Source organism: Pygocentrus nattereri, chromosome 8 (assembly GCF_015220715.1).
Source record: "Pygocentrus nattereri isolate fPygNat1 chromosome 8, fPygNat1.pri, whole genome shotgun sequence".
Lineage (NCBI taxonomy): Eukaryota > Metazoa > Chordata > Actinopteri > Characiformes > Serrasalmidae > Pygocentrus > Pygocentrus nattereri.
In genome coordinates this window covers 8187501-8210083 of record NC_051218.1, presented here as the reverse complement: position 1 = coordinate 8210083, position 22583 = coordinate 8187501, and the positions used below count along the sequence as shown (strand labels likewise).

Here is a 22583-nt window from a genome sequence, read left to right as displayed (position 1 = left end):
GCAGTTTGTGAATTTTCAGTGAAAATGAGACAGAAAATGAAATAAAAACCTTTTCTTAAACTCTGCTCTGCGGCGTGAGCGCTGGGTGTGTTAAAGGCTGTGAGCCGTAAAAGTCACACAGACAAAGTTGATGTGAAACTGCATCAGTTATGAATCAAAGGGAATCTGCAGCGTTAAAGAAATAAGACACAGAAAAGCTTAACTATAGACTCAGTGAGGCACAGCAGGCACATCAGGCATTTCCATGAAATGGTCAAACACACACTGCTGTTGAACTGAATTAAAGGGGAAATATTACTTTCAGTATCTCAGTTCAGTCTTTAAAGCTACGTTCACATTACAAGCTTCATCTCTTAGATCTGATCTCTCTGACCCGATGGTTCACATTTACTTAGGTCAGTGACTCAAATCTGTCATTAATATGAACGAGCCAGCATCCTGAAATGACCTTCATGCGCTCATCCTACTCAGTAACGTCACGTGACTGAATCACTACATCATCAGCACAAACTAACGAGCAGAACGAGCTTCGCTGAGAAGATCATTAACTCTGATCAGCTCTCAGCTTCATTATTAGAGCCAGACGAAGGAGAAAAAGGTGAGACGAGCTGCTTTTCCACTGTTTATGTGAAAGTAGCCTAAGATAAGTTTTACAACCTGATGGACACAATTTAAACATCCAGAACTAAACAACTCCTTTAAAAAGTTCACATTTTTGTTTGTTTGAATTAATTAAATAGAAGTTGCTGGATTTTTTACAAAAGGTTCATGAGGTGACAGGCCACATTTTCATTCTCCCCAAATATGCCAAATGCAGTCGATGCCTACTTCTTTAGACACTAGTGTCACATAAATGTACAAAATACAGACGAAATTCAGATTATTACTGTGTTTAGCTTTGCTAGGATACATGCTTATAGATGACAGTCATACAGTGTCAGAAACCACAGAATCAATAGGTTTATAACAGGTACTGAATAACTGAGACACAAAAAAAGACCTCTGAATTTTCCGGCTTCTGCCAGATTTTGTGCTCCACCATAAATGGCGCATTGAGTTACATTTGGGGCCTCAGGCTGTTTAAGGAGGTGCAGAAAAATGTACTAAGAAGCTGACAAACTCTTCGTAGCTTCAGTGTTAAAGCTAAACACCGAACAGTTCTTGGCTGATCAAATACATTTGGATTAAAGTGGGGGAGGGGCTCTGGGGGGTCGAAGGGAGGGAATTTGATTGCTTGCTGAACTATGACTTTGATCAGGATTAAGACCGCGGTGTGTTTGACTCTCTATGAAGTGCGCTGGAGTGAAGCTCGTTACTCTGCCGCGCTCACTCAGCGGTCCGGATTACAGAGAAACGTAAACAGTGGTGATGGTTCAGAGAGCCGAGAAGAACGTAAAGGACGGCCTGCAGAGCAGCGAGTGACCGACGCCGGCCTGCTGCAGCGGAAATATATGCACAGGCACTCCATCCATCTTCCACTGTTATACACTCTGTGACAGAAAGCCAGTTAAAACTAGGCCTTTTCAACAAAGAGGTGAAGCTCAGAGCGCCGAGCCCTACAGAGGGCAAATCATCACCCCCCATGTATTTACACTTTCACAGTGCTCCTCGCTCTACACACCTCACACTGCTCATCTGATACTAACATTGACCACTCAATCATGGTCACATCTCAACAGGAGGCCTCGATGTGATTTTTAGGATTAAAACATGATTCCTTATTAAAATTGGTGCTGGGTGGCCTGAGTGAAAATTTATATAGAACTAAGATTACCAGCTGTTTCAGTATACCTCACAGTACAGTGTATTTATATACAGTGTATTTATACTTTACTCTAATGAGATAAAGGTGAGTGTGTGTAAAGCTCACAGTGGCTTCTCTAAACGCTGCTGAATGTAGTTTTATCTCTAAAAGTCGTTTGTCTCATGTGCATTTAGTTCAGGACTTAATATTACTGCTTCCCTCTGATGAGCTGACTTAGGCTCTCAGAATGTCCTGTTCTTTTAATGCTAGTAATATTTTCTGACAAGGATATTTAGACTATCAAAATCTCCTGCCTGCAGTTCTAATACAAAGCTGAACTCAGCTATTCATCAACTTATTGTTCGATTTTTTCAGTTCCACCTTAAATGGTCCAGCAATTACATTCTAGAGTCTGAAGCATTATAATAACCGCTTTGATTTAAGCTCTCAGAGCATCCTACCTGGAGGTTTAAGTATGTAGTGACCTATAAATCTGCTCTATTGTAGGACATTTAATCAGAACACCAGCTGGTCTCCATGCTAGGTTAATGGCTAACGGCTAACCCCAAGAGACTGGCCTTTCCGTATGCTCTCATTTCCCCATTAACTCATTAACTTGTTACAGTCTGATGTCGCTCCTGGACAATAAACTGGCCAAACTGACCTCAGGCTATAGCTTACTACATGAGAAATGAGGGCGTAAGTTTGTATGTCATGTTATTTGCATTTATTTGCATACTGATATGACAATAATGATGACCACCTTAAAATTAACACCTTAAAAACAATTTCAGGCTGTATACCAGATGGACCGGGATATCACCCATCTAGTAATAACTGCTGGATTAGTAATAAAACTAATCTATTCTGTTCTGTCACTGCTTCAGTGATTAGCTGTTTTAGATGTTCTAACAAATGAGACAGTAAACATCTGGTGGTCAGCAGCAGATTGAACAGTGGACTTACTATAGAATCCTGCTGGACGTATCCGATCTCCTCAATTCCTTTGATGTTGATGATGTCCACCTCCTTGTCTGTGCTGGGAACTGCGCTGTATCGCTCATTTGTCATCATGGCAGCCTGATGACCCCACCGAGACGACGGTGCACCCGCACGCCAACTAAAACCAAGAAAAAGAGAATTTTTAAATAAAACAAACAAAAAAATCTACATGAAGATTCTGACTCTTCTACACACAGTTTACACCAAAACACATCACAGCTCTGTGGAGATCCACATCTTAACTGCACAGAACAGTTATTATTCACACACAGGACGAGCAAAAGAAATTAATTTAAAAACTCAGACCAGATTGTGTGAAAGGACAACAGAAACCATAACAAAAAGCATTTTTTTCTCTTGCACAGAACACTGTTAGTTGTTATTGTGACGTTGTTTGCATTTTATCAGGATTTCATAACAGCTATTACAAATAATGCCTTTCTGTTAATGTTAATGCACATTTAATTTGCATTTGGTTAACTTAAAAAACAGAAAATCACAGCCTGTCTTTCTGTTTCTGTTTCAGGAATTTTGTCCCACTGCTCCTTAGAGAACACTTCCAGTTCTGTGATATTCTTGGGCTGTTTTGCATGAACAGCATGTTCACGGGCCACTCCAAAAGCTTGAAGTAGCTGATGGTGTGTTTTGAGGTGTTGTGAGGTTATGTTTAAGGTGTATTTTGGGTCATGGTCCTGTTATGAAAGCTTCTTTCAACATGTGCTTTCAGAATTTGCTGATATTTTGTAGAATCCATTCTTTCATCTTCTTTCCTGTGCAGCGATTCTGAGTTACCAGCTGCCACACGACACCAGAGCACTATCCTCCTCCACGCTTAACAGTCAGCATGGTGTTCCTTTCATCAGAATCAGAATTCAAAATCAAGCTTTATTGGCCAGGTTTGATTACACATACAAGGAATTTGGTTTTGGGTACAGGAGCTGTCAGCTCAGTCTCAGTGTAGATGATTCGCTGTCATATGGGGGTTTTACTTTGCCTTTCTGTCCAGTGTAACAGTAGCTCCATCTGAGAGATCTCACCTTGACTCTCATAGCTCCCCTTAAATAAATGACAATTCATTCAGCTTTGATATTTGATTAAAGTCTTTTCCTGCAGGTCTCAGTTAGCTTCAGTTTCAGGTCCTCAGCAGCTGCTCAGAGGAGCTCACAGTTCTCAAGTGTCAACACAAAGTCTGAACAGTCAGAGAATTAATTATAGCCTGGAGTTATCATCATCTGACAATCAAACTCTGAGACTTTAAAACTGAAAGGTGTCCAAAGTTTTACATTAACGAGATCACCCAATATAAAATAACTGTGCCGAAAGAGAGAATGACAGACAGACAGACAGACGGAGAGGGGGAGAGAGAGAGAGAGAAAGAGAGAGAGAGAGAGAGAGGCAGAAGTAGAGAGAGGGTGACAAAGAGGCAGAGAGAGGAAGAAGGAGAGAGAGTCTGTTTTGGGCTGAAATACAGCACGTCACTGCTTTAGGGAGTAAATCAGTAAATAATGTTCGGGGCTGCTGACCAGATCTTTCAGATCTTCTGATAAAAAAATCCTTTATTTTGTTAAAGATCGAATAAACAGAGGCAGATAAATAGAAGCGGATCTAAATTTAGAGATCAGATTGAAAGCGCTCTCTGAGGACAGACTGTTTACATGTTTATTTAAGGCACTTTAGTGCAGCTGCTGAGATTCAGTAGCAGAAGCTCTAATTTCAGCTGTTTTATTGGTGTTAGATGAAGATCAGTGTTCAGGGTTTGGAGTCACTGCAGATCTGAATCTCTGTTCTGAAGCTTCAGCACAGAGTTCCACATGAACGCCATGATGATCATGTCTTCTGAAATCTTTTATCAAATTTCTGAATGAGTGTTTTTGGGACTGAAGTCCTTAAATAATAATCACAAACTCTTGTCCTACCTGTTAGCAATTCGCTGTACGGCCACCAGAGGTCTCACTCCCCGGCGTACTAGCCCTGTTCCAACCAAACCACCTGTACCCAATTTCAGTAATCAGCCATTGCTTAAATACCCCTTCCTTCCAGCCAGGCAGTGCAAAGTATTGCCAGGTCACTTGTGTCTACATACTAAGCATTTCAGAATATCTACCTGTCTTGTGTTTTTGACTCTCTGCCTGGACTTTAGGATTTTTGCCATTGTATTGGATGATTGGTTTCTGGGTGGACTTGTTTTGACCCTTCTCCTATACCTTTTGACCATGAGTTTTGGATTGCCCCTTTTCTATTAAATCTGCAAATGGATCCTTCTTCAGTTTCTGAGTCTGTTGTGCCACACTACTGTTGTAATTATGAATCAGTCTCCCTGCTGAAGCTCCTGATTACACTTGAGTGCATATTCAGCTGATCTCTTTACAGCAGATCAAACTTTCTACAAAGTTCTGCAGGTTGTCAGATATAAACATACACAAAACAGTAACCTATAAAACCTTAGAATGATCATGGATATTCATTAAATAACAGTTCCGTTAAACTTTTGTGTATAACTCACAAAATAAACTCCATCAAATTAAATTCATATCATCAGACTCTTTCTCTTTCTGTCTGTCTGTCTGTCTGTCTGTCTGTTAGCCACTCGGCTCATGTCCAGTTGTGTGTCTGTGTTAAATAAGTGGGGGGATTGGTTGGGGGTGAGGGTGGTTTAGGGGGGCTGCGTGGGAATCAGAGTTTATAAATAAAAAGGCTCTAAAGATTTTTTTAGAGGAAAAGCATAAAATTAAACTGGACACACTGTTCAGTTAGAATTTAGTTAATAAACTAACTAGAACTTCTAATGTCTGAATGGCCTTAATAGAAATATAAACATAATTACAGCACAGGAACAAAAACTTTCTCCCAAAGACACATCCAGCTCATCTACAGCCTCAACTACAATCTCAACTACAGCCTCACCTACAATCTCAACTACAGTCTTACCTACAATCTCAGCTACAGCCTCACCTACAATCTCAGCTACAGCCTTACCTACAATCTCAACTACAGTCTTACCTACAGTCTCAGCTACAGCCTCGCCTACAATCTCAACCACAGGCACACCTACAATCTGAACTACAGCTTCACCTACAATCTCACCTTCAATCTCACCTACAATCTCAACTACAGCCTCACCTACAATCTCATCTACAGCCTCGCCTACAATCTCAACTACAGTCTTACCTACAGTCTCAGCTACAGCCTCACCTACAATCTCAGCTACAGCCTCGCCTACAATCTCAACCACAGGCACACCTACAATCTGAACTACAGCTTCACCTACAATCTCACCTTCAATCTCACCTACAATCTCAACTATAGCCTCAACTCCATCCTAAACTGCTCATTTACAGCCTCAAATACAATCTCATAAATAGCCTCAACTCCTTCCTAAACTTCTCATCTACAGCCTCACCTACAACCTCAGCTACAGCATCACTTAAAATCTGAACTACAGCCTCACCTACAATCTCAACTACAGCCTCACTTACAATCTGAACTACAGCCTCACCTACAATCTCAACTACAGTCTTGCCTACAATCTGAACTACAGCCTCACCTATAATCTCATTTATAGCCTCAACCCCATTCTAAACTACTCATCTACAGCCTCACCTACAATCTCAGCTACAGCCTCACCTACAATCTCAGCTACAGCCTCAACTACAATCTCATCTACAGCCTCAACTACATCCTAAACTACTCATCTCCAGCCTCACACCTCACAAAGATGTTATTTTGCTTCTTAACATTGTTTTCATTTGAAGTTGATTACTTTATCAGCCAGGCCCTTGAGGTCACCTCTAAAAACAGGTCCAGCAAAACAGTTGCATGAATAAATTAAGTTGCTTTTATTTTGTTATTTAAACCTGTGAGGTGAGTGGACAGACCATAGTTGAGTGGAGTGACATCATAATTGTCAGTTATGTATTATTGTAAATATACAATTAGAATGTGAGAGAGAACGGTTCTATCTGGAATCTCAGTAAGATCTCATTAAAACGTTTGGGGTAACATTAGCTAAAGCGCCCTGAGCGTGTGTGCTGTAGCTGTCTGAGTGCCTCTGTGAGGGGCTATTTTTATTCTGACCTTCCAGATCTGAACTAACAGAGGGGCTCAAAGTAATACACCCCCCCAAACACACTCAAACACACACACACACACACACACACACACACACACACACACACACACACACACCAGACAGCAGCACTTCTCACACTTCCCTCTTCATCAGGATCTTTCACTCCACTATCCTAACATTCACTCCATCATCCCAATATTCACGCCACCATCCCAACATTTACTCTCACCAACCCAACACTTACTCTTACCATCCCAATATTCACTCTCACCTTCCCAACATTCACGCCACCATCCCAACATTCACTCTCACCATCCCAACACTTACTCTCACCATCCCAATATTCACTCTCACCATCCCAATATTCACTCTCACCATCACAATATTCACTCCACCATCCCAACATTCACTCTCATCATCCCAACACTCACTCTCACCATCCCAATATTCACTCTCACCATCCCAATATTCACTCCACCATCCCAACATTCACTTTCACCAACCCAACACTCACTCTCACCATCCCAACACTCATGCTCACCATCCCAACACTCATGCTCACCATCCCAACATTCACTCTACCATCCCAACATTCACTCCATCATCCCAACATTCATTCCACCATCTCAACACTCACTCCACCATCCCAACATTTACTCTCACCAACCCAACATTCACTCTCACCATCCTAACATTCACTCCACCTTACCAACATTCACTCCACCATCCCAACATTCACTCCACTATCCCAGCATTGACTCTCACCATCTCAACATTCACTCCATCATCTCAACATTCACTCTCACCATCCTAACATTCACTTCACCATCCCAACATTCACTCCACTGTCCCAACACTCACTTTCACCATCTTTACATTCACTCTACCATACCATCACTCTCACCATCCCAACACTCACTCCACCCTCCTAAAAATCAATCTACCATCCTAACTTTTACCTACACAAACAACACACACAGCAGCTCTGTTTACACTGCACACCCTCACCTCACACAGGCGCATGTGTTGAATCTAAGAGCTCTTTGTAACTGTTAACATAGCCAAACCCTCCAAAACAGCAGCACAACAGCAGTGTCAGTGAAAGCTAGAGGAAAACGTCGCCTACACCAGAATAAATAAAGCTGCTAGTAAGGGTCCTCTGGACTGATACCATAGAACAACCACTTCTGGTTCTTAGGGAACGAAAAGTGTTTCTGCTTTGAGATTATAAAATCACTTAAGCAGCAACCAGGGCTGTAACAACACAAGGTATCATGTTCCATCATAACATACTGTACTGTATCTTAATATGTGATACTGTCTCAGAAAGACATTATATTTTTCTGTAATATAGTGTATCATAACATATTGCACCGTTATTGACTTATAACACCATATTGTAACATATTTTACTGTATCTTAACATACAATGACATCTCATGTCATACTGTATACACCATAAAGTACAGTAATGCCCAGTACTGTATTACAGCTGGACTTCATCTTATCAACACGAGGCACATTTTCAGGCATTTCTCAGTTTTTCTGCGTGCATTTCATATGTATTAAACTGAAAAGTCACTGCATACTATCAAACTGATTATGTAAACACACCCTGCTCACCTGCTGATGTGCAAACACCAAATATCCTGATTCTGAATTTCAGAGTGGTTTTCATATTTTTGACTTCTGATCACTTCACCTGAATCATTTACGCTGCATTTCTATTATATTTCAGGTAAAATGTCTAAATTGGACTGTTCAGGGGTCAGTCAAGCTTAAACTGTTCTCTGGAACATACACTGCAAAAATGATAAACTCCATAATGCAGCCAAAATATCTAATATTTCTCATTATAAGACATTTTCACTTATTTTCAGCAATTCTATCCTGAAATGATTTTATTCCACCAGCAGATCATTTCACTTATTTGCAGAAATTATATTTAAAGACATAACAATCATCTGCGAGAAGAATGAAGCTATTTAAGTAGATAAAATGACTCAAAAGAAGTCTAGAAACAATGGGCTTAATATTCCCACTGCAATCTGGCAGCAGGAAATATGAGATCTGTTGAAGGATGTGGTTCTCCTGAGATGATTCAGTGCTGATTTGGAGCAGCTTCACTTCTGATCTGATCTGATCACTCGACCTTCTCCTTCACTCTCCAGCTTTTGCAGAGGGACAGGGCCAGGTGTACTGGCAGTGGGGGGACGGTGTTGGGGTGGGGTGGGATTAAAGCAGCCTGAGCTCGGCTTCCTCCTGCAGGACCACCAGGACCACCGCTCTACTGCCTCCACTTCAGTTCAGCTCACCCTCACTTCTACAGAACTTTCTCAGCTTTAATCCAGAAACGAGAGCCGATGAATTAATGAGGAAAACGGCGTCAGGAGAACCTCTCCGAGGAACCACTGAGGGGAACCAAGCCTTAAAAGTGGAACCATCCTCCTCTGAGCCGCACCAGACAGGATTAAAGCGATAGTTCAGTCCCGGTTCCCCACCTGGAGGTAATCAGATGAGGCCTGTCGGATCTCTGATTCTGCTTCTTTAGCTTTAGCGCTGGAGTGGCAGTTTATGGCCCACCAATTAGCATGGTGCTAATTAGGAACCCTCACTCTGGGCTGAGATGTGCGAGTAAAGCTGCTTTTTTTTTTAATTTTCCGTTCCACCTTAAATGGCTGAGGCGCCAGAATGTAACTGTTGCTCCATTTAAGGTGGAACGGAACATTCCTGCTCCGTGTGGAGAGCCTGAGTGAGAAAATCCAGAAAAATCTGGAAGAGAAACTTTAATTAACTCTGTCTAAACTAAAAAAAAAAATAATAATATCGCGCGCGACAAGTGTTGCGTGCCTGCGCGCGCCGAGTCCGCATCTCTCACATCATCCTCACCGCCGTGGCACGAGCAGGAGGTGACGTTGTGCGAAGGCGCATGAGATGCGCACTTAAACGCACGAGACATCACGCGACAACCCGCGCGCACGAGCTCCTCGCTGTGGAACAACAAAGTAGAAAAGTGTCCCACCTGTGATCCGGGTCTGTGTCTCGCGCGCGCTACAGGTGACGGTGACCCCTCCTCTCCATGCCTCGCGCTGCTCCTCTCCTCTCCGCGCGCCTTTATGCTGCACTCCGCATGCTGCCGCTTCTGCCCTCCTCCGCGCGCGTCCTTCGGGAGGTGGGGCGAGGGGCGTGACGGGTTGTTTGTAGGGGGCGGGGCCTCAGCAAAGAGATACTAGGATGAAGATCAAAGCCACGCAGGTGGAAAACGTCGAAATACACGCGAGAGTGGAGTGGAGGAGAGCGCGTGCAGGGAGCTGCATTTGTTGGTAAAGGGGAACTCCATCTAATTTCCAAAAAAATCCTCCATAATTCTGTGTGTGAGTTGAAATCAGAGAGGTTCAGAGCGGTTTGGGGTGAAATGGTTCAGATGTCTTTACAGTGGTGGTGATGGGAACCAGGTGTCGCCATGACTACAACACACATATAGACATTTTATTTACCATCCAGAACCACCAGAGAACCTACACGAGTCTTCTGAGTTTATATGAAATGTTGATGATGGAAAATAGTGGAAAACCTGGAATAATAAGTTTTCTTTGGGGACTATTTTGCCGCACAGCGCCTTGCATGTCTCCCTCCACCATGAATGGAGTTTAAGTTCTCTAAACTCATAAAACAGCGTCTCAGTCATCAGGCAGTGAATTCAGAACCATTTCATGTAGGAACTTTCTGTGAGGAGCTTTTAGAGGTGGACGTCTGGTTCCTATCACCACCACTGTGAACAGTTCTGTCTCGATAAGTTTATCTAGAACAGAGCGTTTCACACCAAACCACCAAGAACCGCCCTGTTTACAGCTCAACTGTTTAACTATCAAGGAAAATTTGGTAAATGTGTGGAATTCCCCACAGACACACACACTCACTCACACTCACACAGACATACACACTCACACACTCACTCACACTCACACACACACTCACAAACACACTCTCATTCACACTCACAAACACACACACACACACTCACAAACACACACATACTCACACATACACACAAACACACACACACACTCACATACACAAACACAACACACACTAACAAACACACTCTCATTCACACTCACAAACACACACAAACACTCACACACACACATGCACTCACACACACAAACACACACTCACATGCACACACTCAGTTTATCAGACAGAGACATTCTGAAAGCGTCTTGACCTTCAGTCATGCTCAAACCACAAGACACAGTGACGCTGGCATCAAATAGAGTTTATTAAGATATATAATAACGCTGGACTGACCTCTTCTGTGGACTATTGTTCCTCTAAACCATAACATTAGATTAACCACAATCAGATTTCTGTCTAATCTGACATTCAGTTCTGTTTGGCAGAATGTCTGATTAATATGATAAACCTATATCTGTATCTGCAGTGATGTGCAAAAGTTTAAGCACCCCTGTAACAAACCAAATGTCAGTGACTGGAAGATGACCAGACCTCCAAAGGGGACAACGTCAAAGACGACACATTTCTTTAATATTTTAATCAGGATTCGTTTTGGTTTCCCTCTTTTGCACTTTCAAAATAACAGAAAAGAGAAAAGGGCTCAAAGCAAAAGTGTGGGCACCTTGCCTGGTCAGTACTCAGTAGCACCACCTCTGGTGAGAATCACAGCCTTTAAACATTTGCCCTAATCTGGTCCTGCAGTCCTGCAGTCCTGCAGTCCAGCATCCAGCGCAGTCTGGACATTTCTCTGGCAGTTAAACGGTGAGTGTAATCATGTGTGTTTGAGCAGGTAAATCATCAAATTGTTCTGGACACCAGAACTGCAAGACCAAAGCTGCGGAGCCCTGATTTAGAGTAACTCACTGTGGCATGCGCCCATTTCTCGGGCCCTGATGACAATTGCGAGAGCCTGCAGGATGGCGGGGCCGAGCAGTGATGAACCCCATCGAGGATGGCAAGGAGAGAGTCGCAAGTGAGTGGGGAGCAGTGCACAAATGATGGTAGAAGATGGTGACGGGTTATTCGCAACTTCAGTTCGATCACTGCACCAGCTCTCAAGGGAGTGTCTAAAAAGTTAGCTTGGTGTCCAGCAGCAGAGAAAGCCTTTCAGTCACCTCAGCTCCTGTCCTTAAACATCCTGACCCGTCCAAACCATTCGTGGTAGATGCTTCAGAGACCGGTGTAGCTGTAGAAAAATTATACCCAGTGGGCTTCTACTCTCACAAATGAAGTCAAGCTGAAAGTAATTACGGCATAGGAGATCGCAAACTCCTTGCAGTGAAACTTGCCCTAGAGGAGTGGCCTCACTAGTTGGAGGGCACTACTTACCTGTTCTTAGTTGTTACTGACTGCAAAAATTTAGAGTATCTTCATTCAGCAAAACGTCTGAACCTTCGACGAGCCAGATGGTCGCTGTTCTTCTCACTCTTCCAGTTCAAAATATAATATCATAAGGCTCCTGAGTGGCACAACCATCTAAATTGGGAAGATAATTGGGTTAAAAAAACATATATAGTCCAAGACTGTTCTCCCTCCCTCAAGGCAAATCCCTACCATTTGTTGGGAGATTGATGACCAAAAAAAACCAGAACACTTGAAAGAGTCTTGAAAACTGTCCACCTAATAAACCCTGTACCTGATCAATTTTATGTCCGTTACCTGGTCTCATTCCCCTCTTAGCTCTGATCATCCTGGTGAGTTCCATACAGAGCAGTTACTATTAAACAGATATTGGTGGGAGACTCAACAAAAGAAAATATACATAGAAACAAGATGTACATAGATTTGCATCTTCATGCCCTGTGCACAAAGTATCACCCAAGTCACTTCCTGCAGGAAAACTTATGACTTTTCCCGTACCAGAGCATCCTTGGTCTCATTCTGCTTCGATTTTGTGACAGTTTTAGCTTCTTCTGAGGGTTTCACTACTGTACTCACTATTGTTGACTGTTTTTCAAGAGGTGTTAAATTCATCCCTTTCAAATCACTCCCCAATGCTTTTGATAAACCTGGCCTCGTTTAACCCTGTCTTCCGCAATTTTGGCATTCCTGAAAACATTGTTTCAGAAAGAGGGTCTCGGGTCACATACAGAGTTTGGTCTGGTTTCTGTGAACAATTAGGGATCCGTGCTAGCCTCACATCTGGATATCGCCCACAGGACAGGGCAAGCGAGTAAATCAAAAATGAGGCAAATTCCTCTGTGGGTTCTGTAGCGGTAACCCTACCGACTGTATCTTATTTGAGCTGAAATAGCTCAGAACATCCAAGTGTGTTCAGCTACTCTTATGACCCCTTTTCAGTGTGTATTAGGTTATCAACCTCTGCTCACCCCCTGGACTCCTGTTCCTTCAGAAATCCCAGCTGTAGATGACTGGATTAAGTGCAGCGTGAAGGTCTGGGAACAGATCCACTGCAACATTGAGGCGGCCCTGCAGCATGCCCAGCATCAGGGGAAGACCACTCGTTTCAACCTGGAGACCAAGTTTGGCTCTCCACTCAGGACTTTAGGTTTGGGGAGGGTTGTTGTAAGTTGCAACCAAAATCCATCAGTCCATTCCAGATTGTTAAACAGATTACTGATGTCACTTACCAGCTTAGTTTACCCAAACAATTTTGTATCTCATCCTCTTTCTGTGTCTCCCTCCTTAAACCTGTAGTCCCAGGTCCTCTGGATGAGGTGTTGCCTGATGAAGCTCCACTGGCACCACTTGAGGTGGAGGGCACTCTGGTCTGTGCTATCCATCGGTGCTGGAACCTCAAGTACCTCATTGAGTGGGAGGGATACGGACCAGAGGAACATAGCTCGGTAGTGGCCAAGCCTCCGGCCTGGCTGTAACTACAGCCAACGGGGGAGCCCAGGACTCCAATGCCCAGAACTCCTTGCTGCATCACATGACTATGGACTCTTACAGATCCATCTATCAGCACTTCTCGTCTCCCGACTTAACTAAAGTCTCTGATGTAAGCGTCTGGTTCCATCATAATACAGTGATTCTGATTCTTCTGAAATAACCAGATTCCTTTTGGTGCATAAAACCTCACAAACGTTTTATGATGATGTAGCAGGAAAATTAAAAAACAAGGAAAATGTAGGATCCTAAAGTTTTATAAATCACACGACTTCATGGTTCTTTAACACAGAACTGGCAAAAGCCTAAGAACGACCCAAAACAAAACTTTTAGGACCTGAACTGTCAGCCTGCTTTCATTATTTACATCAATCAAATATGAACACGGAGGAAAACGGTGCAAAATTGTGTTCGAGAGGCGGAGCTGCATCAGTGGGTTTACTCAGTGTCTGAAAACAGAAAGGAAAGAAAGTGAAAGAAAGAAAGAAAAGATTCCCAGGACATCCTGATTGGCTCCTTAAATGCTGTAAATGGTTCCTGATTCTCCAGCAGCAGACTGGACTACAGCGCTGACCTCTGACCCTGCTCTTCATTCCTCGCCTTCACTCCTTTCCTGGGAAGAATGGAGTCTATATTTAACCACTTTATTAGTTTATGTAGTGAATCACAAACATCTGTTCTCTGAGATCAATGACTGAAGCTTCATTCATCGGTGGAGGCCTGTTTGTTTATGGCCACAGAATCTGACCAAACGGCCCAAACAAACAGCCTTTAAGAGGCTGAAAGCTGTGAGTGCCGCCCAGAAAGTCTTCAGGGAGATCAAACCAACACAGGAAACAAGCAGCTCACTGTTTTACACGACTGACCGAGGCTCAACTTCTCCACTGAAACAGAGGTTGCAGTTCAGTCCAGACTGTGTCCAGTCTGCTGGACGATCGTTATTAGCTGAGTGACGGTGATTTTTGTGGAGGGACTGATTTGGGTTCTGTTTTTCTCTGAAATGTATATTTTAATCCTCCCTCAGACGCGTCTCACATTCTGTATTCTGAAGCCAGATTCGGAGCTGAAACCACATCAGACTTTATAAACAGAGACAAAGCGATACACCTGTGGTGCAGCTGATCTGTGGGATCCCACTGTGATTTTGGTGCAACAGTGTGCTGAGATCTGAGTGTGATACCTGAGTGTGATCTGTGGTGTGAGTGTGATCTGGGGTGTAACTGATCTGTGGTGTGAGTATAATTTGTAATGCAAGTGTCATCTGTGATGTGCTTTATAATGAGTGTGGTCTGTGAGTGTGATTTGTAGAGTAATTTTGTAAGTGTGATTTATAATGAATATGAGTTTGATCTGGGAGTGTAATCTGTAGTGTGAGTGTGATTTGTAATGTGTAATCAGTGAGTGTGATCTGTGAGTGTGATCTGAGGTGTTAACTGTGATCTTTGTTGTGAGTGTGATCTGTGAGTGTGGTCTGTGTTGTGATCATGGTGAAACATATCTGTGTGAGTGTGATTTGTGGTCTGCATGTGATCTGTGAGTGTAATCTGTGTGATCTGTGTGTGTGAGTGTGATCTGTGTGTGTGAGTGTGATCTGTAAGTATGATCTGTGTTGTGATTATGTTGATACTGTGATCTGTGAGTGTGATTTGTATTGTGATTATGGTGAAACTGTGATCTGTGAGTGTGAATTGTATTGCGATTATGGTGAAACTGTGATCTGTGAGTGTGATTTGTATTGTGATTTATGGTGAAACTGTGATCTGTGAGTATGAATTGTATTGTGATTACGGTGAAACTGTGATCTGTGAGTGTGAATTGTATTGTGATTATGGTGAAACTGTGATCTGTGAGTGTGAATTGTATTGCGATTATGGTGAAACTATGATCTGTGAGTGTGAATTGTATTGCGATTATGGTGAAACTATGATCTGTGAGTGTGATTTGTATTGCGATTATGGTGAAACTGTGATCTGTGAGTGTGAATTGTTTTGTGATTACGGTGAAACTGTGACCTGTGAGTGTGAATTGTATTGTGATTATGGTGAAACTGTGATCTGTGAGTGTGAATTGTATTGTGATTATGGTGAAACTGTGATCTGTGATCTGTGGTGTGAGTGTGATATGATTTTCCTGTTGTAACAGTAATTGCTGGTCTTCTCGTGCGAGGGGGGGCAGGGGGCAGATGAGGGTCTCTGTCAGGACAGAAAGCTGCAGCTGAGATTTCAGGCAGCCTCTGAGGAAAACAGCTCACAGCACTGAGTGCAAAGGACACACGCACTGACCAACTGCATCATCACTTCCTCCATCACCACGGTTACAGCCGATTAGCGTCATCTCTTAAATATACGCTCTGATTTTGGCCTTATAACTGTTCAAAGATCATTCTCCAAAATCATCTGGATCAGTGATCTAAAATTCCTCAGTCCTCCCAGTGAATAGTGGCGAAAATATCTGTGTTAAAAGTTATTTACTTTAATAGAACTGTACTGAGGTCAGTAGTGTTGGGCTAATTCTGGAGGACAAGCATCATCAGCAGTGTTAAACACCTCAAAGTGATGATCGCAAACAACACTAATGTAATAAGAGTTCTATTAACACTTAAGTGCATGACTGAACTGGACTGGAGGGGTGCAGGGACTGGACTGGACTATACCGGACTGAACTGGACCGGAGGAGTGCAGTGACAGGACTGGACTATACTGGACTGAACTGAACTGGAGGAGTGCAGTGACTAGACTGGACTATACTGGACTGAATTGGAGTGGAGGAGTGCAGTGACTGGACTGGATTATACTGGACTGAACTGGACTGGAGGAGTGCAGTGACTGGACTGGATTATACAGGACTGAACTGGACTGGAGGAGAGCAGTGATTGGACTGGACTACACCAGACTGAACTGGACTGGAGGAGTGCAGTGACTGAACTGGACTGGAGGAGTGCAGTGACTGGACTGGACTGGAGTATACTGGACTGAACTGGACTGGAGGAGTGCAGTGACTGGACTGGATTATAGAGGACTGAACTGGACTGGAGGAGAGCAGTGACTGGACTGGACTATACCAGACTGAACTGGACTGCAGGAGTGCAGTGACTGGACTGGAGTATACTGGACTGAACTGGACTAGAGGAGTGCAGTGACTGGACTGGATTATACTGGACTGGAGGAGTGCAGGGAATGGACTGGACTGGAGTACACTGGACTAGAGGAGTGCAGTGACTGGACTGGACTGGAGTACACTGGACTGAACTGGACTAGAGGAGTGCAGTGACTGGACTGGATTATACTGGACTGGAGGAGTGCAGGGAATGGACTGGACTGGAGTACACTGGACTAGAGGAGTGCAGTGACTGGACTGGACTGGAGTACACTGGACTGAACTGGACTAGAGGAGTGCAGTGACTGGACTGGATTATACTGGACTGGAGGAGTGCAGGGAATGGACTGGACTGGAGTACACTGGACTAGAGGAGTGCAGTGACTGGACTGGACTGGAGTATACTGGACTGAACTGGACTAGAGGAGTGCAGTGACTGGACTGGACTATACTGGATTGAACTGGACTGGAGGAGTGCAGTGACTGGACTGAATTATACAGGACTGAACTGGACTGAAGGAGCGCAGTGACTGGATTGGACTGGACTGGACTAGAGGAGTGCAGTGACTGGACTGCAATATACTGGACTGAACTGGCCTGGAGGAGTGCAGTGACTGGACTGCAGTACACTGGACTGGAGGAGTGAAGTGACTGGACTGGACTTTAACGGACTGAACTGGACTGAAAGGGTGTAGTGACTGGACTGGAGTATACTGGACTGAACTGGACTGGAGGAGTGCAGTGACTGGACTGGACTTTAAGAGACTGAACTGGATTAAAGGAGTGCAGTGACTAGACTGCAGTATACTGGACTGAACTAGACTGAAGGAGCGCAGTGAATGGACTGGACTGGACTGAACTGAACAAGAGGAATGCAGGGACTACACTGGACTAGACTGGACTATACTGGACTGAATTGGAATGGAGGAGTGCAGTGACTGGACTGGATTATAATGGACTGAACTGGACTGGAGGAGTCCAGTGAGTGGACTGGATTATACAGGACTGAACTGGACTGGAGGAGAGCAGTGACTGGACTGGACTGGAGTATACTGGACTGAACTGGACTAGAGGAGTGCAGAGACAGAGAAAGGGGGATGGAGAGAGGGAGAGGGAGGGGTAAGAGAGAGAGGGTGGGAGACAGGGAGAAAGGGGGATGGAGAGAGGGAGGGGGGAGGGATAGAGAGAAGGAGAGAGGGAGGGAGAGAAAGAGAGAGGGAGGGAGGGAGAGGGATGGAGAGAGAGAGGGAGGGGTGAGAGGGAGAGGGAGGGATGGAGAGAGGGAGAGGGAGGGGTGAGAGAGAGAGACAGGGAGGGAGGGAGGGAGGGAAGGAGAGAGGAGGGAGGGAGGGAGAGAGAGGGAGAGAGGGAGAAAGGGGGTTGGAGAGAGGGAGAGGGAGGGGGAGAGAAAGAGAAGGAGAGAGAGAGGGAAGGAGGGAGGGAGGGAGAGAGGGAGAAAGGGGGATGGAGAGAGGGAGAAAGGGGGATGGAGAGAGAGGGAGGGAGGGAGGGATGGAGAGAGGGAGAGAGGGAGAGAAAGAGAAGGAGAGAGAGAGGGAAGGAGAGAAGGAGAGAGGGAGGGAGGGAGGGATGGAGAGAGGGAGAGAGGGAGAAAGGGGGATGGAGAGAGGGAGAAAGGGGGATGGAGAGAGAGGGAGGGAGGGGGGGATGGAGAGAGAGGGAGGGAGGGAGGGATGGAGAGAGGGAGAGAGGGAGAGAAAGAGAAGGAGAGAGAGAGGGAAGGAGAGAGGGAGGGAGGGAGGGAGGGATGGAGAGAGGGAGAGAGGGAGAAAGGGGGATGGAGAGAGGGAGAAAGGGGGATGGAGAGAGGGAGAGGGAGGGAGGGAGGGAGGGATGGAGAGAGGGAGAGGGAGGGAGGGACAGAGGGAAGGAGAGAGGGAGAGAGGGAGGGGTGAGAGAGAGAGACAGGGAGGGAGAGAGGGAAGGAGAGAGGAGGGAGGGAGGGAGAGAGAGGGAGAGAGGGAGAAAGGGGGATGGAGAGAGGGAGAGGGAGGGGGAGAGAAAGAGAAGGAGAGAGAGAGGGAGAGAGAGGGATGGAGGGAGGGAGGGATGGAGAGAGGGAGAGAGGGAGGGGGAGAGAAAGAGAAGGAGAGAGAGAGGGAGAGAGAGGGAGGGAGGGACAGAGGGAAGGAGAGAGGGAGAGAGGGAGGGGTGAGGGAGAGAGGGAAGGAGAGAGGAGGGAGGGAGGGAGAGAGAGGGAGAGAGGGAGAAAGGGGGATGGAGAGAGGGAGAGGGAGGGGGAGAGAAAGAGAGGGAAGGAGAGAAGGAGAGAGGGAGGGAGGGAGGGAGGGAGGGATGGAGAGAGGGAGAGAGGGAGAAAGGGGAATGGAGAGAGGGAGAAAGGGGGATGGAGAGAGAGGGAGGGAGGGAGGGATGGAGAGAGGGAGAGAGGGAGAGAAAGAGAAGGAGAGAGAGAGGGAAGGAGAGAGGGAGGGAGGGAGGGAGGGATGGAGAGAGGGAGAGAGGGAGAAAGGGGGATGGAGAGAGGGAGAAAGGGGGATGGAGAGAGGGAGAGGGAGGGAGGGAGGGAGGGATGGAGAGAGGGAGAGGGAGGGAGGGACAGAGGGAAGGAGAGAGGGAGAGAGGGAGGGGTGAGAGAGAGAGAGACAGGGAGGGAGAGAGGGAAGGAGAGAGGAGGGAGGGAGGGAGAGAGAGGGAGAGAGGGAGAAAGGGGGATGGAGAGAGGGAGAGGGAGGGGGAGAGAAAGAGAAGGAGAGAGAGAGGGAGAGAGAGGGATGGAGGGAGGGAGGGAGGGAGGGAGAGAGAGGGAGAGGGAGGGATGGAGGGAGGGAGGGAGGGAGAGAGAGGGAGAGGGAGAGAAAGAGAAGGAGAGAGAGAGAGAGGGAGGGGTGAGAGAGAGGGAGAAAGGGGGAGGGAGAAAGGGGGATGGAGAGAGGGAGAAAGGGGATGGAGAGAGGGAGAGGGAGGGATGGAGAGACGGAGAGGGAGGGAGGGAGGGATGGAGAGAGGGAGAGAGGGGGAGGGAGGGAGGGAGAGAGAGGGAGAGGGAGGGAGGGAGGGAGAAAGGGGGATGGAGAGAGGGAGAAAGGGGGATGGAGAGAGGGAGAGGGAGGGATGGAGAGACGGAGAGGGAGGGAGGGAGGGATGGAGAGAGGGAGAGAAAGAGAAGGAGAGAGAGGGAGAGAGAGGAATGGAGGGAGGGAGGGATGGAGAGAGGGAGAGGGAGGGAGGGACAGAGGGAAGGAGAGAGTGAGAGAGGGAGGGGTGAGAGAGAGAGACAGGGAGGCAGAGAGGGAAGGAGAGAGGAGGGTGGGAGGGAGAGAGAGAGAGAGAGAGGGAGAAAGGGGGATGGAGAGAGGGAGAGGGAGGGGGAGAGAAAGGGATGGAGAGAGGGAGAGAGGGAGGGGGAGAGAAAGAGAGGGAGAGGGAGGGAGGGACAGAGGGAAGGAGAGAGTGAGAGAGGGAGGGGTGAGAGAGAGAGAGACAGGGAGAGAGAGAGGGGATGGAGAGAGGGAGAGGGAGAGAGAGGGATGGAGAGAGGGAGGGAGGGATGGAGAGAGGGAGAGGGAGGGAGGGAGGGAGGGAGAGAGAGGGAGAGGGAGGGAGGGAGAGGGGGAGGGAGGGAGAGAGAGGGATGGAGAGAGGGAGAGAGGGAGAAAGGGGGATGGAGAGAGGGAGAGGGAGAGAAAGAGAAGGAGAGAGAGAGGGATGGAGAGAGGGAGGGGTGAGAGAGAGGGATGGAGAGAGGGAGAGAGGGAGAAAGGGGGATGGAGAGAGGGAGAAAGGGGGATGGAGAGAGGGAGAGGGAGGGATGGGGAGGGGTGAGAGAGAGAGACAAGGAGGGAGAGAGGGAAGGAGAGAGGAGGGTGGGAGGGAGAAAGAGGGAGAGAGGGAGAAAGGGGGATGGAGAGAGGGAGAGGGAGGGGGAGAGAAAGGGATGGAGAGAGGGAGAGAGGGAGGGGGAGAGAAGGAGAGAGAGAGGGAGAGAGAGGGATGGAGGGAGAGAGGGAGGGGGAGAGAAAGAGAAGGAGAGAGAGAGGGAGAGAAAGGGATGGAGAGAGGGAGAGAGGGAGGGGGAGAGAAAGAGAAGGAGAGAGAGAGGGAGAGAGAGGGATGGAGGGAGGGAGGGATGGAGAGAGGGAGAGGGAGGGAGGGAGGGAGGGAGAGAGAGGGAGAGGGAGAGAGGGAGGGAGAGAGGGAGAAAGGGGGATGGAGAGAGGGAGAAAGGGGGATGGAGAGAGGGAGAGGGAGGGGGAGAGAAAGGGATGGGGAGAGGGAGGGAGGGAGGGAGGGAGAGAGGGAGAGGGAGGGAGGGAGGGAGAGAAAGAGAAGGAGAGAGGGAGAGAGAGGGATGGAGGGAGGGAGGGATGGAGAGAGGGAGAGGGAGGGAGGGAGGGAGAGAGGGAGAGGGAGGGAGGGAGGGAGGGAGTGAGGGAGAAAGGGGGATGGAGAGAGGGAGAAAGGGGGATGGAGAGAGGGAGGGAGGGAGGGAGGGAGGGAGAGAGAGGGAGAGGGAGAGAGGGAGGGAGAGAGGGAGAAAGGGGGATGGAGAGAGGGAGAAAGGGGGATGGAGAGAGGGAGAGGGAGGGATGGGGAGGGGTGAGAGAGAGAGAGACAGGGAGGGAGAGAGGGAAGGAGAGAGGAGGGTGGGAGGGAGAGCGAGGGAGAGAGGGAGAAAGGGGGATGGAGAGAGGGAGAGGGAGGGGGAGAGAAAGGGATGGGGAGAGGGAGGGAGGGAGGGAGGGAGAGAGAGGGAGAGGGAGGGAGGGAGGGAGAGAGGGAGAAAGGGGGATGGAGAGAGGGAGAGGGAGGGATGGGGAGGGGTGAGAGAGAGAGACAGGGAGGGAGAGAGGGAAGGAGAGAGGAGGGTGGGAGGGAGAGAGAGGGAGAGAGGGAGAAAGGGGGATGGAGAGAGGGAGAGGGAGGGGGAGAGAAAGGGATGGGGAGAGGGAGGGAGGGAGGGAGAGAGAGGGAGAGGGAGGGAGGGAGGGAGAGAGGGAGAAAGGGGGATGGAGAGAGGGAGAAAGGGGGATGGAGAGAGGGAGAGGGAGGGATGGGGAGGGGTGAGAGAGAGAGACAGGGAGGGAGAGAGGGAAGGAGAGAGGAGGGTGGGAGGGAGAGAGAGGGAGAGAGGGAGAAAGGGGGATGGAGAGAAAGGGATGGAGAGAGGGAGAGAGGGAGAGAGGGAGGGGGAGAGAGGGATGGAGAGAGGGAGAGAGGGAGAAAGGGGGATGGAGAGAGGGAGAAAGGGGGATGGAGAGAGGGAGAGGGAGGGATGGAGAGACGGAGAGGGAGGGAGGGAGGGATGGAGAGAGGGAGAAAGGGGGATGGAGAGAGGGAGAGGGAGGGGGAGAGAAAGGGATGGGGAGAGGGAGGGAGGGAGGGAGAGAGAGGGAGAGGGAGGGAGGGAGGGAGAGAGGGAGAAAGGGGGATGGAGAGAGGGAGAAAGGGGGATGGAGAGAGGGAGAGGGAGGGATGGGGAGGGGTGAGAGAGAGAGACAGGGAGGGAGAGAGGGAAGGAGAGAGGAGGGTGGGAGGGAGAGAGAGGGAGAGAGGGAGAAAGGGGGATGGAGAGAGGGAGAGGGAGGGGGAGAGAAAGGGATGGAGAGAGGGAGAGAGGGAGAGAGGGAGGGGGAGAGAGGGATGGAGAGAGGGAGAGAGGGAGAAAGGGGGATGGAGAGAGGGAGAAAGGGGGATGGAGAGAGGGAGAGGGAGGGATGGAGAGACGGAGAGGGAGGGAGGGAGGGATGGAGAGAGGGAGAGAGGGAGAGAAAGAGAAGGAGAGAGAGGGAGAGAGAGGGATGGAGGGAGGGAGGGATGGAG

At 47.5% G+C, this 22583-nt stretch overlaps 1 protein-coding gene across 8 annotated transcripts in view; it reads right to left on the bottom strand.

The window, feature by feature from the left end:
• LOC108412580 (anoctamin-1) overlaps window positions 1-9934 on the bottom strand; it is a 93055-nt gene extending 83121 nt beyond the window's left edge. For all 8 annotated transcript variants that reach the window (XM_037540673.1, XM_037540674.1, XM_037540677.1 and 5 more), the window contains exons 1-2: window positions 9838-9934; window positions 2711-2864 (exon numbers count right to left, since the gene is read on the bottom strand). In XM_037540673.1, coding sequence (XP_037396570.1) covers window positions 2711-2818 — 108 coding nt within the window. In that variant the 5' untranslated portion in view covers window positions 2819-2864; window positions 9838-9934. The remainder of the gene's footprint in view (window positions 1-2710; window positions 2865-9837) is intronic.
• Window positions 9935-22583: the final 12649 nt, after the last annotated feature.